General features: G+C 41.4%; 1 protein-coding gene across 3 annotated transcripts in view; it reads left to right on the forward strand.

Moving 5' to 3' along the window:
• The window catches only part of LOC136864070 (ataxin-7-like protein 1), a 521,582-nt gene that overhangs the window by 436,120 nt on the left and 57,883 nt on the right, over nt 1-27,579 (forward strand). For 2 of the 3 annotated variants that reach the window (XM_067140614.2, XM_067140617.2), the window contains exon 8: nt 1,810-1,884. The exons of the other annotated variant lie outside the window; for it this stretch is intronic. In XM_067140614.2, coding sequence (XP_066996715.2) covers nt 1,810-1,884 — 75 coding nt within the window. The remainder of the gene's footprint in view (nt 1-1,809; nt 1,885-27,579) is intronic. 3 annotated transcript variants of the gene reach the window in all.

Here is a 27,579-nt window from a genome sequence, read left to right on the forward strand (position 1 = left end):
TTTTGGCCCTAGTGTGCCTTCATTGCCAACGTTCACCACTCGCCAATAGAACGCGATGCTCCTCATTTTCCACATGGGTTATATGCAGTGGTGCCATTTGTGCATTTTTGATTCATTTTCACCTCGGCAGCATGTGAACAGTTCACAAACTGTGTTGTTTCAGAAATATTATCACCATTAACTCCAAGGGGATTCCTTTTCGCAATAAATCATCTTTTTACCACAATGGCAACAAGTGAAATGTGAGCAGGCAGCCTATCGCACAACTTTTATACAAACAGTGCCTGCCTCACAACATAGAAGACCGAGCTCGATAGCTGCAGTCGCTTAAGTGCGGCCAGTATCCAGTATTCAGGAGATAGTAGGTTCGAACCCCACTGTTGGCAGCCCAGAAAATGGTTTTCCGTGGTTTCCCATTTTCACACCAGGCAAATGCTGGGGCTGTACCTTATTTAAGGCCACGGCCGCTTCCTTCCCACTCCTAGCCCTTCCCTGTCCCATCGTCGCCATAAGACCTATCTGTGTCGGTGCGACGTAAAGCATCTAGCAAAAAAAAAAAAAAACCAACATAGAAGTACTTCTTCGGCTATGCTCTGTAGGCGTCTAATGTAGGAGGTTGTCATAATGTGATTAGACTGTGTATATTCACGTGCTATATCTCAAAGCATCATCTTTCATTCTGTTATGTACTTTCTTCTTGCTTATTATTTAGATTATTATGTGCTAATTGATTAGTCTAAGTTTTAAGGGACAAAGGAACTCTGGTCCCATTTATAATCACAATTTCATTCATTCTCTTGTCACCAAAGGCAGTTCTATCCCATGCACTGTACAGCTGCTTCTCACAAAACTGTCAATTGAACCACATTGTTGGTAATGGAGACATAATGTGTTTCAGTCCTAGGAGTAAGTTCATAAAGATAGCCCCACACAGCAACAATAAGAAGCACTCAAGCACAGTGGCCTTAAGTTTGGAGGTGTCCAGATATGAATCCTGGTTGGGCTGAGGATTTTATCCACATCTGGTTAATTCTTCTGGCTTGATGTTAGTGTTCATCTTAATATACACATCATCACAAATAACACATACTACCAACCAGCTTATAAACACGCAATAGTGAAACAACGCTCCACATAGAATTAACACTGGGAAAGGCATCTGGACATAAAACTGGGCTTAATCTGTATGTTGTCCTCAAAAGGATGTGGTGACTCCATGAGTCAGTGTTTCCTAAGTGTGTGTCTGGTTAGCCACATGGATCGTTGCTTGGAAACTTAATCCAGTATGATTTACGACCTTCATAATCGAGTGCATCAGAAGGCAAACCCTTGTGTGCGAGGCTCCAAAGTGCCTGCTATAACCTGCTTTACTAAAGAGTTGGCACTTGCTACATGGCCGAAGAATCGTGGTGCTTGTTGCTGGATTCTTATAAATAATGTTATTGTTTTTACTTCCTACTAACTATTTTTTGGAAACCCTGAGGTGCTGGAATTTTGTCCCACAGGCGATATTTTACATGCCGGTAAATCTACCGACATGAGGCTGACGTATTTCAGCACCTTAAAATATCACCAGACTGAACCAGGATCGAACCTACCAAGTTGGGGACAGAAGGCCAGCGCCTCAACCGTCTGAACCACTCAGCCTGACTGCTGGATTCTAGTGGACAGTCTGTCTGAAATTCAGGGTTATTAGACTATAGAGTCATTAGTGCAATGTGCTGTCTATGAAATGCTTAGCATCCTTCTGTAGCACCACACTAGTCTCAGTTTTAATGACCTGATCTTTCCATCTTTCCATCTTTCCAGATGTCTGTTGGTTTTACTAAGAATTCTTTGGATTTCAATCTCACATTTTGCAGAGTTTGTTACAGTGGAGTCCAGGTAAGCTAAAGTTTCACACATTTCATAACTACCAGTATTTTTCAAGTGACAGAAATTGTGTGAGCAGTCTGTTATCATTATTTTGGTTGTGTTAGTATTAACCTCAAGCCCAAAATCTGCATTTATTTTGCTCAGTCTGTTCATAATGGTCTTGACTTGAATTTCATTAGATGCTTGGATCGCTGTATTGAACCATATCATCATATGCTTCATTGGCATATTTTAATCATGATAGAACACTGTGGACTTATTGCGCAACTTGGCTTCGTGTGGGAGTCTGTTTGGAAGACGGTTAGATACCTGACCACGCTAGCATTAAGGGGAGTGGCCCGTGGATGGCTTCAGACAACGAATTTTGTTTAAATTTGAACGTGGTTGCTGGAAACCACCGCAGTACTCTTTGTCAAGCCAGTTTAGAAATCCGCCAATCACGAGCTAGTAGGAGGACTCTGCGAACTGCCGAACCTTGATGGCAGGATAACCAACCTTCTAACTGCATCTTTGTAACAGTTCAATTTATGACAATAATCTGTCATTGCACCGATATTCCACAGGTCTGATGTGTCCAGATAGACAAGTGTAATTTTTCTGATGCCTGAGAAGATATTTGGTGCCTACTTAAGGCATAGATGTTCTTTCGCATTTATCAACGGCTTCTCATTTAAACTAAACCGCCGTTCGACAGACTTTCTATTCTTCAGAAGGGAGTTCCGTTCTTTGAAAAACTCGAAGAGTCTTTATAACTGCTAGTAACAAGGGAGCGTCACCTCATTCTCTGTCTGAATTTCGTGCCGGAAGGTCGCTCGCACGCCGAGACTATATTTACCGGAGGGCGCTTTGTTCTGATGTTTGAGAACTGAGCCAGTGATACGTGTTCGAGATAATACAATTAATAACTGTGATCAACTGTGGCACAATGTACAGTATGTGCAGTATATTAATTCGATCCGGGAGTGATCGGTATATATGTAATAACATTTCGTGGGCGCGATCTGGGATCTCTCGTAATCGTGTGTTGCGTTGCCGCGCCAAGGACTCTTCACGTCCGGGCCGAGTTGCCCTTAAATTAATGGTGAGCGGGACGAACTAAATTTTCGCTTGCAGGCCGTAGTCAATTAACGGCCAAGCATTAAGGGCGTGATCTCACACACGTGTGTGTGACTAGCGGCGAAGAATACGGTGCCTAATTCAACTGTTACAGGAGCAACATCAATCAGCGCTATGGAGCCCGCGCCAAGCATCGATGGACTGACTTCCCACATCCTGAAGACTGAGATGACCATGGCCTAAGTTCGTGATGACACCAGTGGCCATGTAAGCATCGTGGGTGATCAAGCTGGTGCAATATAAGCTCTTTGTCATTTTTTAGCATGCCTGGGTAATAGTTGCACACTAGTTTAGATCAGATGTGTATAAATAATTTAAAGTTAATTGTCAGCCAGAGTGCACAGTGGTTTTTCAATTCAATTTACAGTAATTTTATCCTGGGCTGATGCATGCCTTTGTTTTCCTTTTTATTTTATTTTTTGCTAGTTTAGATGGGTTTGAGGGTATGCCAGTGTAGTTATAGGAGTGTTGTTTTGTGTTTTTCAGTGTATTCCATTATGTGGTCAGTATGCAAACTCTGATCGTCATTTACAGAGGCTATACGCCGGTGATGATGTATGGGAGATCAGATTACAGTTGTAGTTTTATCATATGTCTTTTTTTATTCATGCATGGGAATTTCAGATGTGGTCAGGAAGCAGAATCGCAGAAATTCAACGTTGTTAGATAGAGTCATTACTACACCAGGGAAGGATGATTAACGGTTTTTATCGAACAACTGACCGGCCATGTAAGACGCCGGAAGTGCACGTTATAGATGATTGTTAACCTGGGGCAGGTTATGTGAGCCGTGTGAAATCACGAGTATATTGATGAATAATTCAGGAGTTGATGGATTGAGGCATGTGAAGGAGGCTGGAATTGCCATTGTCATGACATAAGGAGGGCGAGAACCTGTGCACTGCAAAATGAAAGGCCCGGGTATGGTCTCAGGATTTACAGTATGTGATGTGTGTATTCATATGAGAGAGGCTGACGCCCGTATTGATGTACCTTTATTTTAAATCTGCGAATTGAGATCGCAGGTGATTATAAGTAAGAAGCAGTAATAGTGCTGCTAAGTTGTGAATTTATCCTTGTCTCCGAACGAGAGTTAGCAGGTAGAGACCAACCCTTTCTTGAGAAGTCAAGTGTACCGCCCCAAGGCCGTGTTTTCGTAGAGGGCTAGGTGGACCATTATTCAAATTCTCTCCCGACAAGTCAGGAATTTACAGGTACCAGCTGTTTGCATTAGTGAAAGTGTTTTCAGAATGAATGGCCCTTACATCTGACTCCTGGGCGTAAGCCATGTGTCTGCCTGCTGAGGAAAAATCCCGATGACCACATGTGTAGCATTTATGCATGTTTCTTGTTTTTATTTTACAGGTCCCATACGCCCACTTTATTTACATATGTTGTTATGCTTATCTGGTTTGATCCATGATTTGTATGAGATGGTGACGACTGATTTGTTTTCTTTGTGTTTGTTTTATATCCTTTGTATTATTTGTCGGCGTGACCAGCGTTGCATTAGATTATTTGTGTGTTTTATTAGCTCATTTGCTAAATAGATGGTCGCTGGCATTCATGCCATCCAATTTCTATGTGGACGGCCACATATTTTGAATCTGTGTAATCATAAGTTGCAGCTCAGGGCTAGTGTTGAATTGAATTTATTTTGTTATTGATATGTAAATATGTATAGTTTGGATCGGTTACTAGTGTGTTTAACTATCTACCGCGGTCATGTATAGACACTTTCCGAAGCGCATCCCATAAGGGAATCATGACATTGAAGTGAATCTCGTCGACTTAAATTAAAATGTATTCATCCTAAGTCAGTTCCAAGTCGTGTGTCTTTAGTAGGGCTGAGTCCCTAGTGTTATAAATTTGTGTTTAACATGGACATGTGCTGGGCACATATTTTATTTTGTTTTTTTTTTTTTTTGAGGCCAACAGGCTTAATGTTGTTATATTTCATGTCGTTAGTGAATGAGTTAATGTCTTTAATAAATCCATTGTACCCCCATTTCTCTGTCTTATTCACGTAGTCTATGTACCCGAATTCCTGTCGTGTACCTTTGGTACATTGCTCATGACGAGTTTTGAATTTAGTTTGCCCATATCATTTTTTTCGAACAGTAACCACGTCTCTGCCGCGACTAGCCCGGGATATTATGAAGACGGGTACGGTACAGTATTATCAGCATATCTCAGGTTGTTGATAAGCTTTACACCAGTTAACAAGCTTGCAATAGATATTATATAATATTGGAAAGAGGATACATCTTTGTGTGACACCCACTGAGTAGTTTAATTCTCTTAAGTGTCTTTTGTCTAAATGGACTTTCACAGTATTTCCTTTATGTCTGTCTGTCTGTTAGGTCATCAGCCCAGAGGCTGGTTGGATCCTCAAATAGCACCACCAAAGGTTATGCGGTTATAAGGAAACCCCAAAAACCAATGGCAGCACCAAAATGAGGCATACTAGGCAAGATGAGGAGTGAGGTAGTTTGCCATTGCTTTCCTCACTGGGTCAGAAAGTACTATTGCAGCATGACTGACCCTATGAGCAGCACCTTTCATAACACTCGCATGCACTAGTCATGCTCTGAATGTCATTACTCAGCACTACCCATACCCCAGCAACTTCCATATTGTTACAGCCATGGATGTTGACTGGGACTTCAGTGGAAGCTACACTTTACTCTGGCCTGTGCCAAGAGATGGATGCAAAAGCTGTATCCATCAAGAAGTGACAGCAGGCAGAATTTCCTTCATAAAGCTGCTTTATCAACCAGATCAGATACTGTACTATACTTCTAAGGATCATCCGCAGATTGTCCCGTTTGACTTTATTAAAGGACTTTTTGTAGCCTATAAAGCACATGAATATAGTTACATTGAATTCCCTGTCCTAGATCAGTTGTCGGATGTTCAATGTCTGATTTCATGTGCCCATCCCAGCCATCAACCACGTTCGTTCTTCTGCAATTTGTGAATGAAGGAAAGCTTTCAAACTGTTGTTGATGGTGTTAAATAGGATTTTGTATGCATGGGAAATTAGGCAGCAGTGATTTTGTAATTCTCACAGCCCATTGGGTTGCCTTTTTAGTGGCTGTTTTCCAGATTTCCATTTTAATTGAAAATAGATGTATCACCTGTATTTCAGCAGAGCGCATGACTTTTACACTGCCCTCCAAAAAAAGCGCAACACTTGATAGTTTGGTAGAGAGCTCGGTTAAATTCTACTTTGAATAAGATTACCATACTTTTTCCAATATTTATAGATTGGCTAGTGTTTTATGAATATTACTGGAGGAGAGGAAACACTGAATAACATCTGAAGGCTATATTGCAACCCATTCAAACAATGGTGAGTACTCTCGCACATTCCTTATTCATTTCATGCCAATTATGAAAAGTGTAATGCCAGCATTCTAGTCGCTCTTGTACCTTTGATACTGATCGGCCAGTATTTGAGGATTACCTGTGGAGCGAGCCATAAACAACTCATCAACATGCCTCCAAGTTCCATAGTCTCTGTGAAAACAGTAGCATTGGTGAGTAATGGCCATAGCTACCACCGTGTACCAGAGGTTTTGAATAACTCTTCTACAAGCATTCATTGGGCTGTGAAACATTTTCTTAATCATCAAACTTACCACAGAAAGCCTGGTTCAAGCCATTGTAGGTGCACTTCTGCCTTGCAAGGTCGCTTCTTGAGGCTGCATGTGTAGAGGAACAGACATCTTACAGCGGCTGAGGCTCGCAGTAGTCTGATGCAGGTACACGACGTAACTAGGACTGAAAACACAGACAGGAGGAGGCTTCATGATGCAAATTTAGCCTCTTGAAAACCAGCCAGGGGACCAGCACTTCTGCAACAACACTGGAGAGACAGTCTTCATTTTGCGCAAGTGCATGAACATTGGATTGAGCATCAGTGCGGACACACACTCTTCAGTGGCTAGTCCAGATTCACCCTGAGGTCAACTAATATCAGAGATAGTGTGTGTAGAAGGGCAGGAGAGCATTTTGCCCCCAGTACCTTTTGGAAAGTCTAAGTTCACGTTGAAGGACTTAGATTTTTTTTTTTTTTTTTTTTCCACCAATAGGGCATTTCAAAAGTTAGATGTAAGGCTTTTCAGGTGTTTGCTCTATAAACCAGCATTTTGTCTTAGGCCTGACACTAGACTCATCAGAGTGGGATGTGTTGGGCCCTACCCACTGATGCTGGGATGTATGTAGGTAAATTTATCACAAGCCCATTTGTTGAGGCACAATCTGATAACTGCATATGAGAAATAAATCTCCACAATGGAATAATTGCCTGTGTAGTCCCTCATTGGGAACTTAGACTTTCCATTAGGAATTCCTGGGCAGGCAATAATTCCATTGTGGAGATTTGTCTCCCGTATAAAATAGAGTTTGAGCTGAGCTGTCAAAGTGAACGGACGTGTTTTCCCTGCACTCTGAAGTTGAAGTTTTTACCATGGGCTGCACGTTGGAAATTTACCGGGTGAAGGTAGGTATGTGGCATGTGACAGGGCGGTCTTTCTGGACCTTGCAACTTGTGGTTCCTGGCAGTTTTTATTGTGGCCTTAGTGTTTATGGGGGGGTGTTCAGGTGAACCCAGGACCTGCAGTGGAGTGTGATGTTCAGGCCCCACAGAAGCAATGGGAATTAAGTTTTCAATGTGTAGCAAGAACTCAATGGAATCAGTTGTGTGATGTGTGTAAAGTGGTTCCACTTCAGCTGTGCTAAGGTAAAGAAAGAAGATTGTTCGAACAACTTCTGGTTTTGTACATTTTGTGACACTGGAAAATATGAGGAAAGCAATCAAGGCTGTAGACCTGAAATTAGAGAATCTAGAGCGGAAGCTTGCAGAATTTGAAGAAACAGTGAAAGCACAGGTAGGAAATAAGAAACAAGGCTGCAGAACCTGATTGTATTCCTACAGTTAACTCAGGCGAGGTAAGTGATTCGATCGTAAAAAGTTCACATGACGTACTCGTCATGGGTGACTTGATGATACATTGGAGTGGAGATATTTCAAGGAGGACTAGTAACAAGGAACAGTGTTATCTGGGAATAAAAAGTAAACAGCTGTCTCAACTGTTTGAAAGAGTGGAAGATAGCGAGGATGTGCAAGTGTTAGTGCTTCATGTAGGGACTAATGATCTTATAAGACTATTTAACAGGAGAGGTGTGTGAACTGGTGAGTGCAGCCAAGAAAAAATTTAAGAATGCGAAGATTATACTTAATGGCGTAGTGCGAAGGATGGACGAACCTCTACGGTGAATGAAGGCTTCGAACAACCTGATGGACTGGGTGTGTCATCAGCTGGACTTCATGTATGTGGAGACGGATTGATGGATAGGAGACCGGGAGTTCATGTGTGATGGACTGCATCTGAACAGGCAGGGTTCCTACGAGTTAGGAAATCTGCACGAGAGGGCCATTGAGTCGTGCTGGCAAAGATGAGGAAGACTTGAGTCGGAGGAGGTCTGCCAACTGGAGCTGACGACAGGCAACGAGCAGCCACGGATTATAGACTATGGAGGTAAGACCCTAAGACTACTGCAGGTGAATTGTCGAAGCATGCAAAATAAAATAATTGAATTGTGGAATATTACTGCATCATACCAAGTGGATATTGTCATTTGTACAGAGTCATGACTGAATGGAAATGTAAACAGTAGTGAAGTAGGGTGATTTCATTATATATAGAAGGGACAGAGAATCTAGTGGTGGTGGAATATTTATCTGTGTGCAAAAGAACATAAGTAGTATTTTAAAATGGGTTGATGAGGATCACAAAATACTCTGTGTGCAAGTCATAGATCAAGGGAATGCCAGCCCCATTCACATAATAGGAATATACAGGGTACCTGGTAACAATTTTTCGGTACTCGATAGGCTATACGATGTTATGTGTACAGGCAACAGTATGCAGAAGTTTTATATTTGCAGGTGACCTAAATCTTCCGGACTTAAACTGGTCTGGTGAAGCTACGGGAAGGGGCTACAGTCAGGTTGTGGTAAACAACTAATTAGGGATGGTGGATTTATCCAAGTAGTGGACTTTCCCAGTAGAAGAAACAACATGTTAGATGTTTGTCTTGTAAGACCCGGTGACTTACACATCAGCTGTATAGCAATACCAGGAATTAGCGACCACTCTGTTGCAGGATTAAACATTAGGTATCCTGTAAGTACTAAACTAGAAAATGAGGAGGAAAAAAGCTGACGTCTTTAAATTCCAAGAGTTTCTGTGGCAAAAATTTCCTGGCTGGGCAACAAAAGGCTAATTTTGTTAATATTATTCATAGGGCTATTGAGCATTTTGTGCCCCTTAAATTAATAAAACGAGACCCAGATGCGGAAGACTACAATAGGAAAATTAGGAGCCTTAAAAGGAAAATACGGAGAGCGTACAACAAAAGACAATTTAGTTCGGAGCATATGAATAGATTTCACAAACTCTCCAAAGAACTCGCTTCTGAAAAGAAGGCTGTTCATGACAAATATATGAAAGGTATACTTTCTTCCAGGGAAAATGGGTGGAAAAATCTCTATAAGTAAGCTAGGAAAAGGAGTCAGCTATGATGTATCAGTGATAATATCCCGAGAAGGTGAGGTAATTACTAACAATCTACTAACAGTTAATGAATTAAATCATTGGTATGGAAACGTGTTTAATGAGAAGAATAGCCTGGCGATAGATATTATCAATAACACTGATTGTTCTCTCTTCCAAATTAGCCATAGAAAAATTCAGGAAAGAATTAAGAACTTCAGGAAAACTAAGTCAACAGGACCTGATGATATTGCTGGGGAGGTTCTGAAACTGGGAGGTAGAGCTATTGTACACTATTAGGAAATACTATTTATTGTGTCTCTCAACAATATGCAAGTTCCAGATGACTGGAAGAAAGCAACTGTAGTCCCAATTTTTAAAGGGGGCAACAGTCTGCTATTGGACAACTATAGACCCATTAACCTTGTGTCCATTATATGCAAACAAATGGAACACCTCATTTCAGAATATCTAGGGGAAAATCGGGAAAATGGTTCATGGATCAATGGCCGGCAGCATGGTTTTAGAAAAGGTTTCTCCTGCGAGAGCCAGATGCTGTCACTCTTTCAAGATATTAGAGAGTCATTAGACAAAGGTGTGGAAGTTGATGCTATTGTAATTAATTTTGCTAAAGCATTTGATGTAGTACCACATGACATCCTGATCTGAAAATAAGTGGAAACAAACATTGATAAAAGGTAGTTCTGTGGATCCAGGAATTTTTGACAGACCGCACGCAGAGAGTAAATGTGGGAAGTAAATACTCTGAAGTTTCTATAATGTCGGGAGTAGTACAGGGTAGTGTTACAGGGCCACTACTATTTACGACATTTATCAACGATTTGCCAGACAAAATTTGAAGTAACTGCAGGTTGTTTGCGGATGACTGTATAATATACAGAAAAGTACAGAATTCTGGTGATAATACGTTATTACAAGCTGATCTAAATATACTCCAGAAGTGGGCACTCGATAACAAAATGAAAATAAATTCTCGAAAATGCATTCTCACAAGAATTGGAAGAAAATATAGGGAAGCGGACTTTCAATACTGTATTGGATCAGATGCTCTGGTTGAGAGTGACTCATGCAAGTACCTAGGAATCCATGTAAGGAGAGATCTAAAGTGGAACACCCATGTAGGAAGTGTAATTACCAAAGCATACAAGTCCTTACACTTTGTGATGAGGGTGTTAAAGGGCAGCAGTTCCCAGACGAAGGCACAGGGCTATATATCACTCATTAGGCCAGCCCTGAAATATGGAGCAGCCGTATGGGATCCAAGGACTCATTAATGAACTTGAGATGGTACAGCGAAAGGCTGCAAGATTTGTGCTTAACAATTTTAATCCTAGAAATAGTGTGACAAGTATGATAGAGAAACTCAGGTGGAAGATTCCGGGGGCTAGAAGGAAACAAACATGGTTATGTGCCATCTTTTTTTTTTTTTTTTTTACAATTGGCTTTACGTCGCACCGACACAGATAGGTCTTATGGCGACGATGGGATAGGAAAGGGCTAGGAGTGGGGAGAAAGTGGCCATGGCCTTAATTAAGGTACAGCCCCAGCATTTGGCTGCTGACACTGGGGTTCGAACTCACTATCTCCTGGATGCAAGCTCACAGCTGTGCAGCCCTAACCGCACGGCCAACTCGCCCGGTATGTGCCATGTATAATGCCTACTTGAATAAGCCAGCTTGAGGAGAGTTGAACAGTTGAGTAGAAAAGTCCTTTTAAAGAGTAAGTCAGATCACCCGTATAAAGTAAAAGGTAAATCGCAGAAAACTATGGTAGATATTTGTTTGTAAATCAGGGAATTGATGATTGGAACGCATTACCTGTAGCTGTCTCAGAGCCTTTTCCCAAAATTGGAAGATGCTTCAAGAATAGACTCAGCATTCTGTAAATTGTGTGTAAATTTCTGTGTGTTGGTGTCATATTTTAATGTAATGCTCAATCCACTATAAATTTGATTGTGGTATTATGGCATCTGGATTATTTAAGTTATATGTGAATTTGTATATCAAAAGTGTTGTATTTAGAATGCTAAGATAATAGTAATTGGACTGCTCAATCTACAATAACTCATAGTGTAAAATTTTGAAATACTTTAGGTACGTTCTAATTTGTATATGATGGTGTTGTAATGTAAAGCTAGTAGTAAGTCATGGTACTGCTCAACCTACAGTATTGTAAGTCATATTGTTAAGCACTGGAAATACTTGAGTCGTGTGTGAACTTGTATATGGTGATGCTGGATGTAGAATATTAAACTACTAGTATTTTTGTATTATTTTCTTTCCATGGAATTCCTTGTTGTACTTTTGTTGTTGTTGTTTAATTATATTTAAACTTTACTTCATTATCACACTAATGTAAGTGATCATTGCCACCGGGATATTTCCCAGTTTTGATGTATTTGTTAATGATGATGATGATGATGATGAAAATAATAATAATAATAATAATAATAATAATAATAATAATAATAATCATGCGCGGCTGTGAGCTTGCATCCGGGAGATAGTAGGTTCGAATCCCACTATCGGCAGCCCTGAAAATGGTTTTCCGTGGTTTCCCATTTTCACACCAGGCAAATGCTGGGGCTGTACCTTAATTAAGGCCACTTCCTTCCAACTCCTAGGCCTTTCCTATCCCATCGTCGCCATAAGACCTATCTGTGTCGGCACGACGTAAAGCCCCTACCAAAAAAAAAGTAATCATCATCATCGTAATCATCATTAGGTGATGCATCTACTAATGGTCTTCTGTTAAATTAACCTGCTGCCATGGCGAGGCATCCTTCAGTCCAGCAGCAATTCGACACTAAAGTTAGTGACAAGAGGTATTCCTCTTTGGAAACATTAACTGCGTAGTGGAACCATATGTTGTGAATGCTGTCATCCTTATAATCAACACAGCACCAGGAGATTTCTAGCTCAGGAATGCCATCACACAATAGAAGAGGAATAAGAAGAAGAAGAACTGCATGGAGGTTATAACTTAGATTCAGTTGGCCCCTAGTCGTTATTGAAACAGAAAAGCTCAGGTTTGGTGACTCCTTGACACACCAGGGTTCACCTGAAGAGTTTATAAGGCCTGCTGTCAGAGACAGCGAGTTTTTCCATACACCAGGAATTCTATTACTACAAACTGCACCACTACTACCATCACCACCATAAAAGCTGCCAGTTCCAACATTGACAGTGCTACCAACACTGCTAGCACACTGCTCATCGCTCCATCTCATGCTCTTCTAAAGACCAACCACTTACTCGACACCTCCTAGTTCCACCAGCCCCAACACGAGACTCTGCTCAAGTACAACACAAAAATAATCATCCTCATCACGTTCTGAAATCTGAACCTCCACTCAGAAAACTGGCGGTCACCACTACACCTACTCCAGGCTTGAACCAAGGCTTATCACAGTTCATAGACAATCTACTGCCAGAGACTACCTTCCAGCACTGAAAATTCCACTGACCTCATCCAGGAACAGCACCCAGTGGAGACAGCACCGATTCTCCCCGCAACACCTGCTCATACTCCACCATAGCCGGTCCCAAGCTGGTGTTAAGGAGGGTTCTGGATACATCTGAAGGTGCCATAGAATAGTGCACTGTCTCAGGAAGTAACTGTGAACTACAACGAAGCAGCAAACTATCCAGATGGCAGGTCTGGAGGCCATGACTTAAGAAGCAGCAGGCCAGTTTCCTGCCATTCCGAAACTCCATTACTAAAAGCACACAAATAGAGACAACCGGACTGCTAAAGAAGATGAAGAACTGGCGAGGATTATGGACCATGATCATAGGAATTTGGAATGTAAGAGGTATAAATGGTAAGGAAATAGAACTTATGAAGGAGATACAGAAGTGCCCAGTCCATTATGTAGCTGTGACAGAAACAAAAAAGAGAGGACAAGGTTGTGATCAGTTAAAGGATGGATTTATTTTCTTTGCTAGTGGTGTATGTAGACAAGAACAAGCCAGAACGTGAGATTTTGTTGGTTTTTTTGCTTTACGTCGCACCGACACAGATAGGTCTTATGGCGACGATGGGACATCAACGGCCTAGGAATGTGAAGGAAGCCCCAGCATTTGCCTGGTGTGAAAATGGGAAACCATGAAAAACCATCTTCAGGGATGCCTACGGTGGGATTCGAGCCCACTATCTCCCGGATGCGAGCTCACGGCTGCGCGCCCCTAACCGCATGGCCAACTCGCCCGGTCAGAGCGGGAGTAGGCTTGCTGGTTGACAAGAATAAAACTCAAAATATTAAGCACTGGAAGTATGTCAATGAGAGAATCATGACTGTGGATACAGAAGAAGAAGAGAAACCCATCGCTCTGGTAATCACATATGCACCAAATGAGGATGAAAGGGATGAAAAGAAAGATGAATATTGGGAACTGCTCCGGAGAAATTTAGATCAAGCTATGCACGTGGATATTATTATCTTTGGAGATCTGAATGGAAGGGTAGGCAATGATTCAAGATGATGGCCAGATATAATAGGGAGAGAAGGAGAAGATAATATCAATAGCAATGGTCACAGGTTGTTGAACTTCTCTATGGATAACGGATTAACCATATCAAACACCAAATTCCAACATAAAGACATACGTAAGTATACAAGGGTCGAACCTGGGAGAGATGAAAAATCAGTTATTGACAATATAATTGTAAAGAACACCTCATGAGATTCATTAGGAACACCAGAGTTAAAGAGGTCCAGAGATAGGAAGTGATCACAGGTTCTTGAAACAGGGAGGATACAGAGGCACAGAACAATAAGAACGACCCCAAAGAAAGATAATCCCAGGATAAAGTCATATAAATTAAGGGAAACAGCCATACAGGAAAAATGTAAAATTACTGTCAATGAACAAATACAAGAACTGAGACTAGAAGATGAAACTAATCTTCAAACAACTTGGTTAGCATTCAAGACACTTATCGTAGAAAGTGCCTCCCAAATATGTGGATTTACACAAGGGCATACCACAAACAGAAGGAAAACATCATGGTGGAATCAGCAAGTAAAAGAGGCAGTGAGGGAGAAGAAAATGCTATGGAAAAAATACCTTCCCACCAAATGCCTGAGGATTATCAAAAGTATAAGAACCAAAGAGCTATAGTGAAGGAGGTTGTAAAAGTTGCAAAAACCCAGAGCTGGGGAGAGTTTGGAGAATTGATCCAAAAAGCCTCTACAGAGAATCAAAACCTCATCTACAAAATCCTGAAGAGTTTAAGGACAGAGAAGGAATGTCCCCTGAAATTTATCAAAGAAGAGAATGGTGAACTCTTGACAACTGAAGAAGGCATTGTGATAAGATGGAAACAGTATTTTGAAAAACTTCCTGAACATACAGAAAACCATCTAGAAGAAGAAACAGAATAAGAAATAGAACTACTAGAACCTACGAAAGAAGTACAATGTGAGGGATCTGAGATCTCAGTGGAAAAATTGAGAGCAGCAATCAAAAAGATGAAACTCGGAAAAGCTGCAGGACACAATCAGGTAACACTTAATGATCAAATTTATGGGTAATGAAAGAGAGCAGTTACTGATAAGGTTGGCCTGGGAAAATAAAGAAATCCCTCAAGATTGGGAACTTCTGATATTCAAAAAGTGAGACAATAGGCTGTATGAAAATCGAGGCATATCACTGCTTAGTATCCCACGAAAAATATATTCAAGAATCCTGGAAAACAGACTGAGAAGTCAAGTGGAGGAACACTTAGAGGAAGAGCACCCAGGATTTGATCTTCACTATCCGACAAGTATGTGAAAAGAACTTGGAGCACAATCGTGACACTTATATCTGCTTGCTAGATTTGGTTAAAGCATTTGATAAGGTAGAGCCTCCGTGGCTCAGGCGGCAGCACGCCGGCCTCTCACCGCTGGGTTCCGTGGTTCAAATCCTGGTCACTCCATGTGAGATTTGTGCTGTACAAAGCGGTGGCGGGACAGGTTTTTCTCCGGGTACTCCGGTTTTCCCTGTCGTATTTCATTCCAGCAACACACTCTACTATCATTTCATTTCATCTTTCATTCATTAATCATTGCCCCAGAGGAGTGTGACAGGTTTCGACAGCTGGCACAATTCCTATCCTCGCCGCTAGATGGGGCTTCATTCATTCCATTCCTGACCCGGTTGAATGACTGGAAACAGGCTGTGGATTTTCATTCATTTGATAAGGTACCATGGAAGGTATTGTGGGAAATTTTGAGGAAACAAAAAGTGGATCCTTCCCTGCTGCAAGCAATTAAAAGTTTCTACCGAAAATGCTGAAACCATGTACGGACATCCAACTGTACATCTGAAGAGTTCATCACAACAGCCGGAATGTGACTTGTTCATAATCCTTCTGGATGATATCATCAAAAGCTGTAAAGAACAGGTTAAGAAATTTAAAGTGGGAAACTACAAATTGAAACCTGTATACATAACACAGCTGGCACTCGCAGTTGATATTGCGATTTTAGCAAAATCCCCCAGGGATCTTCAATGCAATGTAGATATTTGGAATTGAGAAATCAAAAAGAGGGCCATGGCTATAAACCCAGGCAAGACAAAAGTGATAGCTGTCACAAGAAAGAAAAGAGAGAAAAATCAAGGTCGATGACACAGAATTGGAACAGGTAAGAATGTTCAAGTACCTGGGGGGCCATCGTGAGTGAATATGGGAGGATTGATGATGAATTGTATTGCCTCTGCTGGACACCCCCCCCCTTCTCTCTCTCTCTCCATTGGTTCGGACATATGATGAGGATCTCGGAAACACGACTGCCACGCGGAGTGAAGGACCTAGAGGGAGAGGATGACCCCACATTAAGTTGGAAGATAATATCAAGTCCAGCCTGGTGGTCTCTCTGCCAAACCTCGACACTGCAAGGTACAAAACGAACGACTAAGTGAGTAACACCTCTTCAACCTCAGACTTTCCTCCTCCTCCCAAGCCCTCCGCCCAATCTCAAATGCTAGATCCTTCCAACACCACTCACAGGGTACTACGATAACAGTTTTCTCCTAAAAAGCCCAGCTCTCCAGTTCCGCTGTTCCCAAGCTATATTCCACAGCTTAAATTGATACCATATGAAAGGAGAAGAGATAGCTGACAGCAGACCTACCTCCAACGGATACATTATCAAAGTCAATGGTGAGGAGACTGCCACTAAGCTAGTAAATATTATAGAAGCTTCACAACTAGGCTCATTCTCCCCTTTCCAGCACCTCTCCCAACCCTGCATCAAGACTCCTCCCCCATGCTACAAACACAGTCTTTTTAGCTGTGTAATCAGGAGAATTGACCCAGAACTCACTGACTCTATGAACTCAATACAGAGAACGTCCCAGCATGGAAAGTCTTCCGAATTAGGAAGGAGCCCGGGCCGACTTTCCTGGTTCACGTCCTCTTCCCTACCACGGCTGACTTGGATAGGTAGTTAAATACAAGAGCCTCAATCTTTCAACAACATTATCGAGTGGAACTATCCAAGCCCCCTACTTCACCCCATACGATGTGAATGCTGTCTTCATTACAGTCGACACAGCACTGCACAATGCTGAGCCAACAACTGGTCTGTGGGCACAGCACCCAACATCACCCCACCAACCAATGTCCAAACACCCTGGCTTCACCTATGTGTAAAACCTGTGGTCAACCTCATCCCACCTACTCATGTCAATGCAAAAGCTCACCCTCCCCTTCCTGAAAACCGTTCCAAACTTGTTACTCCCTTCAGAACCATCAACCCCCACCCTTCTGGCCAACTCCCAGTGTGTTCCCCTGTCCATAGAAGATATTGTCCACTTGTTTACACTATCTCTCCTCAACACCTTAACCTGTCACCACCTCCTTGTCCTCACCCACCTTCAGGCTGCTGCCAACCAAGCCTTAAACCTCCATTTTCAAACAACCCACTCTGGTTTAAACCGCAATTTTCAATTCTCCCTCCTCAAAACTGCTGTCTGATGGCTATTACAACCCAAAGTAGAAAACCCTTCCATTTCTATTGTTTTCCTCAACATTAAACATTCACCTCCAAGCACCCCTACACCAAAACCTGGCCCATACCATATTACTCAGTGAAGCCATGTTCCATCATTCCCAGCCTACTCACTTACCTGGCTTCACCCTCCACAGAGCAGACCACCCAGATTAAATAAATCGTGGGGGTACTGCCATCGCCATCAGCTCCTCTCTCCCAACACACATCCACATCCACCTCCCTCCGCACCCCAGTTCTTTCCCCGGATCCCTTACCGCAACCATTTATTTCAGATCCAGAGTCCTTCATCTAGCCACATTATACAACCACTTCTGCACCCCTCACCTATCCCCACAACTCATTCCGACACTTCATCATCTTTGCCAATCTGAACCTACATGGCAGAACAGCCACTGAACTTCGTATACAGCATAGGTTCATCATTCCTTCCCCTCACAGGACCACCGCTCCCTTCTTCATAAACCACCCATGATGCCGTTATCACTCATAATTCCCTTACAGACCTACAAGTCTCTTTCCTCCCCAGTATAGGCAGTGACCACCTCCCTATCCTACTCCAAAATCCCAATCCATGGCCCCTCCACCAATGCCTCTCTCTGTCGCATCACCACAAATTTTTCCCAAGCTAACTGACCAGGATACCGTTCCCACATTAGCCGATCACTCACCCAACCACCTCCTCCTCCTCCTCCCAGTGATGCCCAATCTGTAAGAACCGTAGCACAGTTCATCCATGCTACATTAACCTCGGCCTCTGATGCATTTATTTTCACCTCCCCCTTTAAATACCCCGTAAACCTGTCTAAATTCCACCACCTCCAGAAACTATCCCAATACTACCTCTCCAAATTCTCCAGAACCCATGATCCTTAATTTCTCCACCTCCATCATCAAACCAGCTGTACAATTACCAACTATCTCCATGCTCACCATCGCCTGTCTTCGTCTGACACCTGAACTTCCCTAAATGCCTAACATGCCTCCCCTCCCAACTCCTGGCGTAAGCTCTGTTCCCTTCTTGGCCAACACCGCACCTCAACCTACCCCATCCTTCATAATGGCTGATCTCCAAAAAACATCAAGAAAAACTGGAGATCATCCCCTCTCACTTTCACAAACGCTTTACCCGCCACAGTCCATCATTCCCTAAGCAACACTACCTTTTACCAAAACCGTCTATCCTCGCCCTGCCTACAACCATCCTCAAACCACTCCCTCATACCCCACGTCCTAAACACTCCAATAACAGTCACCGACATCACAGATGCCCTATCCCAAACCTGAGACACCACTCCAGGCCCCGGTTGCATCCACTATAGACAAATCTGCTAAATCCCACCTGAATTCCTTTCACTACTAGCCACCTTATATACATTCATCCTCATCTCTGGTTTTTATCCCCCTGGTTAGAAATGATCCACCATGCTCCTTTTTGCCAAACCTGGAAAAGGTGTGTCTGATCCAGACTCATTCAGCCCTATTTGTCTTATATAAACATCCTCACCAAAATACTGGACATGATCCTGTAACTCACCATATTCATCTCTAACTTAAGTCTCGCTACCTCCTACCACCCTCCCAATGTGGTTTATGTCCCAAACTTTTCACTTGACACCAGCTCATCGGTGTGATGCAGTTTCAGCCAATAATTTGAACTTCGCCTAACCCAGTCTTCTCATTACCTTCAATTTTTATGAAACTTTTGACTCTGTTTGGCATCCAGCCCTAATTAACAAGCTTCATCTCTTCACCCTCCCACTCTCCTTTATCTGATTCTTTGCCTCTTACCTACACAGCAGAATCACCTACATATCCATCCAAGGCCAGCTCTCTCAACCCTTCCCAGTGCCTCGAGTTCCTCAAGCCTCCCTGCTTTGCCCATTGCTCTTCATTCTCTTTGTAGCTGATATCCTCCAACCATCCTCTTCACTACTTTTCCTCCATTTTGCCGATGATACTGCAGTCTTTTGACCCCCTCCCATCACTCCAAGCCATGAAGCGAATCCTTCAACCCTACTTGAACTTCTTTACTTCTTGGTGCAAGCATTTGCATCTACATATGAACCCTCCAAAACCCAATCCATCTTACTCCGACCCTGTCGTGGGCACCTCTCTGCCATCTGAAATCCCGATCACCTCCACCTCAAAATCCATGAGACCCCCTATCATCCCCAGCCTACTTTGAAATACCTAGGCATTGCCTTGGACCAACATCTGTCCATTCGTCCTCTCTTCCTTAATGTCATATCCAAATTTCTTAGTTCGTCTCTCTTGCAGAACATATTTTCTCTTTTTGTTTTCTATCCATAAAACAATATGTATGTATCTTTATATGTGAGTATTCTAGATATTTTCTGTTCCGTTGCCATAAAAAAACCCAGCCAGTGCACACAAGAAGCTTGAACCCGATGAGTGCTACGCCCGTCTATACACGGTACGCGAGAATTTTAATTTTTTTGAGTTTCCCGATTCACTTTCGAGTGCGAATTTGATATCTGACATGTTCTGCCATCTGTTGGGCATTATGTAGAACTAACTGATCAGAGATTATAGCTTCGGGAAGTAACTTACAGAGCTTTTTGTAGACATCTTGGAGTTCATCTGTGATGTAAACAAACATGGCGGAACAACAGTTTAGTTGCTCTTGCTGCGATGTTATTTCGGATCACAGAATCTTTCAGTTATTAACCACAGCGGAAAGTGATGATGGAGATTGTTACGGGGGTACCCGTGGAGCAGAAAGAGGTGAAAGAAGGTGCTGGGGTGTATGGGTCTAACTACAATATCAAAGTTAATTTAAAACTTTAAGAAAGGTTATATTTCTTTAGAATTTCAAAAATCAACAAATAACAATATAACAGGTACAATTAGCATTTTGGAACAAGTCAAGGAAAATACAATATTAGTGAATTCGACAGGTCCTAGGCTTCGAGCCTCTCGCTTTACAATGCTTGAGCTCCCAGCTCGAATTTACAATTTAAAGGAGGACAACTTTAGTAAGGGGCAGAAATCCCCTAATTCAAAGAGCACTTGCTCTTAAATTTGCAATATCTAGCCTCCCGGAGGCACTTTCACAACACTAGAAAAAGAGCTAACAGGCTCTCGGTTTCTTCTAGCCTATAATACAGATGTTAATTCCCATAGGGAATTTAAAGTATTTGTCCTGAATGAGTAAATTTATAATACCAATATAATGGTCCGTTATTGGACATTATAAATTCTCCAGCTAACTCATTCTTGGTTGCCTGCGTTTCACCCTCGTGTGCTAAGTTAGGCTCATCAGTTGGGACTTAGCACACCACCCAAGACGCAAGGCTAGTGCATACCGTGGAGGCCACTGCATAGGCTACTTGAAGCCACCAGCAGTGTCAATGCACTATGAGAGCTATGTCTCATTTCCAAAAATTGATGCCTGCCTGGCCATCAGATAATACAGATGTTAATTCCCATAGGGAATTTAAAATATTTGTCCTGAATGAGTAAATTTATAATACCAATATAATGGTCCGTTATTGGACATTATAAATTCTCCAGCTAACTCATTCTTGGTTGCCTGCGTTTCAAGTAGCCTATGCAGTGGCCTCCACGGTATGCACTAGCCTTGCGTCTTGGGTGGTGTGCTAAGTCCCAACTGATGAGCCTAACTTAGCACACGAGGGCGAAACGCAGGCAACCAAGAATGAGTTAGCTGGAGAATTTATAATGTCCAGTAACGGACCATTATATTGGTATTATATAGTGGTATTCTTCTAGCCTATTCAAGGCAATATCAGAAAATTACAATCACTCACCATCAAGGCACAACTTACAAATTTGAAACAGGGGTATCTTGTACCCAACCTATTGAGCCTTTGCGGAAAAGAACAGGTTAGGTAAATGGCCCGAAATACAAATTGAATGGAGGCGTGTACTTGCACTCCTAGATATGAACTCTTGAAACCTAAAGGGCACTAGGCCGATGAAACAGGAGGTATTCCCAAACTACTGACGTGACTCGCATAGAAATAACTTGAATACATTGCAGAAACGAAAGATTACAAAAACATGGCGCCTCAAACCAAAATGAAGGGGAGCTCGAGGGTACTTCACTCTCTATCCCCGATTTACAGTTAAAGATTTTATAAGGTTTTTACATTAGCCAGCAGAAGTTACATTTTTAGAAAAGAAGGTTATATGGTTAATGATTTTGGACCTTTCCCTCGGGTTAAACTGCGGAGCTAACAAGAAAGAAAGATGTTATGTGGCCATTACCTTGTAGAAGTTCTAGCAGCTGACGAAGAGGCCTCCTGCCTCCTGCTTGACACACACACACACACACGCAGTAAGATGATGATCAATTGGCCAAGAGACGTGAAAATCCGCAGTTTATAAACCCTTGGGGAAAGTTCGAGACCATTCAAGATTAAACTAGCCACACCCTCTCATTTTTATTGGGTAATGTAAAAGTTACACGCAAAATAGAAGAAGAAGAAGAAGAAGAAGAAGAAGAAGAAGAAGAAGAAGAAGAAGAAGAAGAAGAAGAAGAAGAAGAAGAAGAAGAAGAAGGCTGTAATGGTTGAAAATTAATTACAAAAATTTAGGATTGGCTAGATTTAAAACTGGTGGAAAGAAAAGATAAATATTGCCAACCCAAAAATGAATGAACATCAGTTAGTAAAAAAAACTTATGCATACAAAACTTATTTAAATCAAAAGTTCTTTCACTTCGCACCAGGGTGCATGATCATAGTTTTTTAGTAGTGACATCTATGGAAGAATATCCAAACTTCTTGATGAATAGCAAACAAAACAAGTGGAAATACAGTTAGTTCAGGAAACTTCACAACAACAAAATTATATCATATTTTAGTGGTGACATCTTCTGAGTAAATTTATAAGTTGGTCTAGTTTCAATTTCACTGTTTCACCAGTAGAGGAGTTGTTTTAGGCGCTAGATTAAATGCGCGGCATAGGGGTGTACCTCCCAGTACAGAGATAATCATTTTAAGGAATTGTTAAGCGATTTTGAAAGTGAGAGTGATAGAGAGAGTGCCGAAAATATTGTAAGTGAGAGAGAAACAGAGCCTCCTTCTAAACTAAAGAAGAAAAACACGGTGAGTACAAAAGCTATTTTATCGCAAATTTAGTGGCGGATGGATTACTTTTCTTCACCAGAGTTTCAGGTAACTGTGACAGGTTCTGAGGGCCAAGTAGTGTTTGATGACAACCTGAAAATCATTGATTTTTAGAAACTTCTGTGCCAGTGGAGTTGGTGCAGATAGTTGAACAATTCAGCATCACAAACAACCAGTAGAAAATATTTAACCATCGCCACATTCTAGGTTTGGAAAGTATTATAAAATATCAACTTACATACTTCTAAGAAGTTACATGTATTAGTTGCCTACAGATTTTAGGAAATAATATTATTTTGGGCTCTGTACTTTGTATAAAAATAATGCACGCATGGACACATAAGTGTAATTTTGTTTTATCTCAAAATAATAATGGACATAAGTGTAGGATTTTCCATTTGCATTGATTCATAAACAACCAACATTTATAAACAATTTAAGCTAATCACCCCACTGATAAGTTAAAAAATTGAGGCTTCTACAAATAGTTTTACATACGAATAAAAAAACTCAGCACTGAGGTACCAAACAGTCAACTGGTAACTCAGCACTTAAAAGGTTAAACTCACCACTCATTACTCTCAATGTCAATATAAATGCCTGAAAATACCAATTTAGTTATATTATACAACTGTAACTGATAGCGAAATCCATGTGGTTTATTAACTCGGAGGAAGTAGATGCAAGTTTTACCTCAGTTTTGTTTATCATGCTATCAAGAACATGTTCATTTATTGTATATATATTATTTATTGTACACAAGAAGTGTACATCAGAGATTCAAAATAAACATTTCGCCAAGAGGCCCAATCCCACCACTTCCGTTTACCCTCTCCCACTCTCTTAACTTCCACTACACTCTTGACCAGAGAGTTGGTGTTCCCTACTAGGTGGCACGCTTCTCCCTTTAGGGGATGAATGAGAGCTTGAAAAAAACTTCACCTGCATACACCCTAGCATCAGTGGGTGGAGCCTGACACATCCCACTCTGACAAGTCTAGTGTCAGGCCTAAGATGAAACGCTGGTTTATAGAGCAAATGCCTGAAAAACCATACATCTCATTTTCCCTAGTACCATTGCTGAGATCACACCACTTTGAGTAGGTTCCATGATGGTATTGGGTGGCGTAACTTCAGATGACTATACCGATCTTGTAATAATTGAGAATGGCTTTCTTAAGGCACAGAGGTACGTTGAGGAGATCCTCATTACTCATGAAATATCATTTGCATTCGCTTTTGATGAAAAATTCGTGCTTATGCACGATAATGCCAGACTCTGGGGCTCAGTATGTCGCGGAGTTTCTTCGTTGGTAAACGTTCCCACTCAGGACAGCCCAGACAGGAGTCCAGACCTCGACCGTATTGAAAATTTGAGCATGTGTGGTAAATGATTGGTTGTCACCTTCGGTAATGAATTTTCAAAAATCGGCTGAACTAAAGGAAGTGGTGCAAGAATAATGGAAGAACTTACCACAAGAGGACATCAGGGGCTTGATCAGGAGAATGCCCAGAAGAATCTGTCAGATTCTGCTTCTTTTAATTTAAAAAAAAAAGTCTGATCTTCTTAAATCAGTATGTTTTGAGCATTTTTACCTTTGAAATAGGTATAGATGGATTAATCAATCAATCAATAAATCAATACTGATCTGCATTTAGGGCAGTTGCCCAGGTGGCAGATTCCCTATCTGTTGTTTTCCTAGCCTTTTCTTAAATGATTGCATAGAAATTGGAAATAAATAGAAATTGGAAATTTATTGAAAATCTCCTCTGGTAAGTTATTCCAATCCCTAACTCCCCTTCCTACAAATGAATATTTGCCTCAATTTGTCCTCTTGAATTCCAACTTTATCTTCATATTGTGATCTTTCTTACTTTTAAAGACACCACTTAAACTTACTCGTCGACTAATGTCATTCCTCGCCATCTCTCCAGTGACACCTAGTCAAGCGGGCCATCTCCTTTCTTTCAGGTCTTCCCAGACCAAAATTTGCAACACTTTTGTAACGCTACTCTTGTGTCGGAAATCACCCATCAGAACAAATTAAGCTGCTCCTCTTTGGATTTTTTCCAGTTCATGAATCAAATAATCTTGGTGAGGGTCCCATATGCTGCAACCATACTCTAGTTGGGGTCTTACCAGAGATTTATATGTCCTCTCCTTTACATCCTTACTACAACCCCTAAATACACTTCTAACCCTTTATTTACAATCATACTTATGTGATTACCTCAATGAAGATCTTCCCTTATATTAACACCTAGGTACTTAAAATGACCCCCAAAAGGAACTTTCACCCCAACAATGCAATAATTAAAACTTAGAGGACTTTTCCTATTTGTAAAAAACTCACAACCTGACTTTTAACCCTGTTTATCGTCACACCATTGCCTACTGTCCATCTCACAACATTATTGAGGTCATTTTGCAGTTTCTCACAGCCTTGAAACTTATTTATCCCTCTATACAGAATAGCATCATCCGCAAAAAGTCTTAACTCTGATTCCACTTCTTTATTCATATCATTTATATATAAGAAAATGTAAAGGTCCAATAATACTGCCTTGAGGAATTCCCTTTTTAATTATTACAGGATGAGATAAATCTTCATCTACTCTAATTATCTGAGATCTATTTTCTAGAAATATAGCCATCTATTCAGTCACCCTTTTGTCTAGTCCAATTGCACTCATTCTTGCCCGTAGTCTCCCATGATCTGACCTGTCAAATGCCTTCGATATGCCAGCTGCTATACAGTCCACTCGACCTACTGAATCCAAGATATCTGCTATACCTTGCTGCAATCCTACAAGTTGAGCTTCAGTGGAATAACCTTTCCTCAACCCGAATTGCCTTCTACCGAACCAGTTATTAATTTTGCAAACATGTCTAATATAATCAGAAAGAATGCTTTCCCACAGCTTACATGCAATGCATGTCCAACTGACTGGCCTGTAATTTTCAGCTTTATGTCTTACCACCGTTTCCTTTATACACGGGGGTTACTATAGCAACTCTCCATTCATTTGGCATAGCTCCTTCATGCAAACAATTATCAAATAAGTACTTTAGATATGGTACTATATCCCAACCCATTGTCTTTAGTATATCCTCCAAAATCTTATCACCGGGCGAGTTGGCCATGCGTGTAGAGGCGCGCGGCTGTGAGCTTGCATTCGGGAGATAGTAGGTTCGAATCCCACTATCGGCAACCCTGAAGATGGTTTTCCGTGGTTTCCCATTTTTACACCAGGCAAATGCTGGGGCTGTACCTTAATTAAGGCCACGGCCACTTCCTTCCAACTCCTAGGCCTTTCCTATCCCATCGTCGCCATAAGACCTATCTGTGTCGGTGCGACGTAAAGCCCCTAGGAAAAAAAAAATCTTATCAATCCCAACTGTATTTCTACTTTTGTATATTATTGTAAATTTCGTTATCATAGTCAAATTTTAATACTTCTTTAGAATTAGCAACCGCTCCCATCTGGACCAACAATCTTTACCTACTGCTGACTGAATACTTCTGCCTTTTGAAGATCCTTGCATACACACTCCCCGTGTTCATTACTGATTCCTGGAATGTCCTTCTCGGAACCAGTTTCTGTCTTAAAGTACCTATACAAACTCTTCCATTTTTCACTAAAATTTATATGAATGCCAGTTATACTTGCCATCATGTTATCCTTAACCGACTTCTTTGTTAGATTAAATTTTCTAGTGAGTACCTTTAATTTCTCCTTACTTCCACAGCAATTTCTAACTCTATTTCTTTCCAACCTGCACCTCCTTCTTAGTCACTTTACTTCTCTGTTGTAATATAGTGGGTCTTTGCATTCGTTACCACCTTTAAAAGTACAAACCTGTTTTCACATTCCTCAACAATTGCTTTAAACCCATCCCAGAGTCTGTTTACATTTTTATTTACTATTTTCCATCGAGTATGGTTACTTTTTAAAAACTCCCACATGCCTTTTTTATCATCCATATGGTACTGCCTAATCGTCCTACTTTTAAGACATTCCTTCCTGTCACATTTATATTTAACTACAACAAAAACAGCTTTTGAGATCACTAATATCATCTATTACTTCCGTTTCTGTATTGAGCTTATCTGGTTTCAGTAGACCAAGCTCGATAGTTGCAGTCGCTTAAGTGCCGCCAGTATCCAGTATTCGGAAGATATTGGGTTCGAACCCCACTGTTGGCAACCCTGAAGATTGTTTTCCGTAGGTTCCCATTTTCACACCAGGCAAGTGCTGGTGAGTTGTGCCTTAATTAAGGCCATGGCTGCTTCCTTTCCACTCCTAGCCCTTTCCTGTCCCGTCATCGCCATGAGTCCTATCTGTGTCAGAGTGACGTAAAGCAACTTGGAGGTTTCAGTAGCACCACGTCCAGAATATCTTCCCTCTAGTTGGTTCTGTTACTTTCTGAATCAGCTGTCCTTCCCATATTAAGTTATTTGCCATTTGTTGGTCATACTTCCTGTCGTTCGCATTACCTTCTCAATTGACAATTGGTAAAATGATATCGCCCACTTCAGTCACGTTCCTTTCCATATCGTTTCCTTCATAGCTGATTATCTCAACAAATAATTCCGAATCTGCATGAGTGCTACCTTTGCCAGTCTGTACACTCCAAAGACATCAAGTTGCCTATTATCTTTAAAGACGAGCCTAACACCTAGGATTTATGTTTGTCATCTTTAAACTTTTTGTAGCATACAAATTTTTCTTTTAGTAGATTGAATACTGCCTCTCCTACCATTCCTATCATATCTCTACAATACACACTACAGTTCTGTGAGAAAATTACTGCATCCATTATATCAGGCATTGTCAATCGAGAGCGAAATGCCTTCGGAGCCAGTTTGCTCCCCGCTCTCGAGTA

This window comes from Anabrus simplex, chromosome 2 (genome assembly GCF_040414725.1).
Source record: "Anabrus simplex isolate iqAnaSimp1 chromosome 2, ASM4041472v1, whole genome shotgun sequence".
Lineage (NCBI taxonomy): Eukaryota > Metazoa > Arthropoda > Insecta > Orthoptera > Tettigoniidae > Anabrus > Anabrus simplex.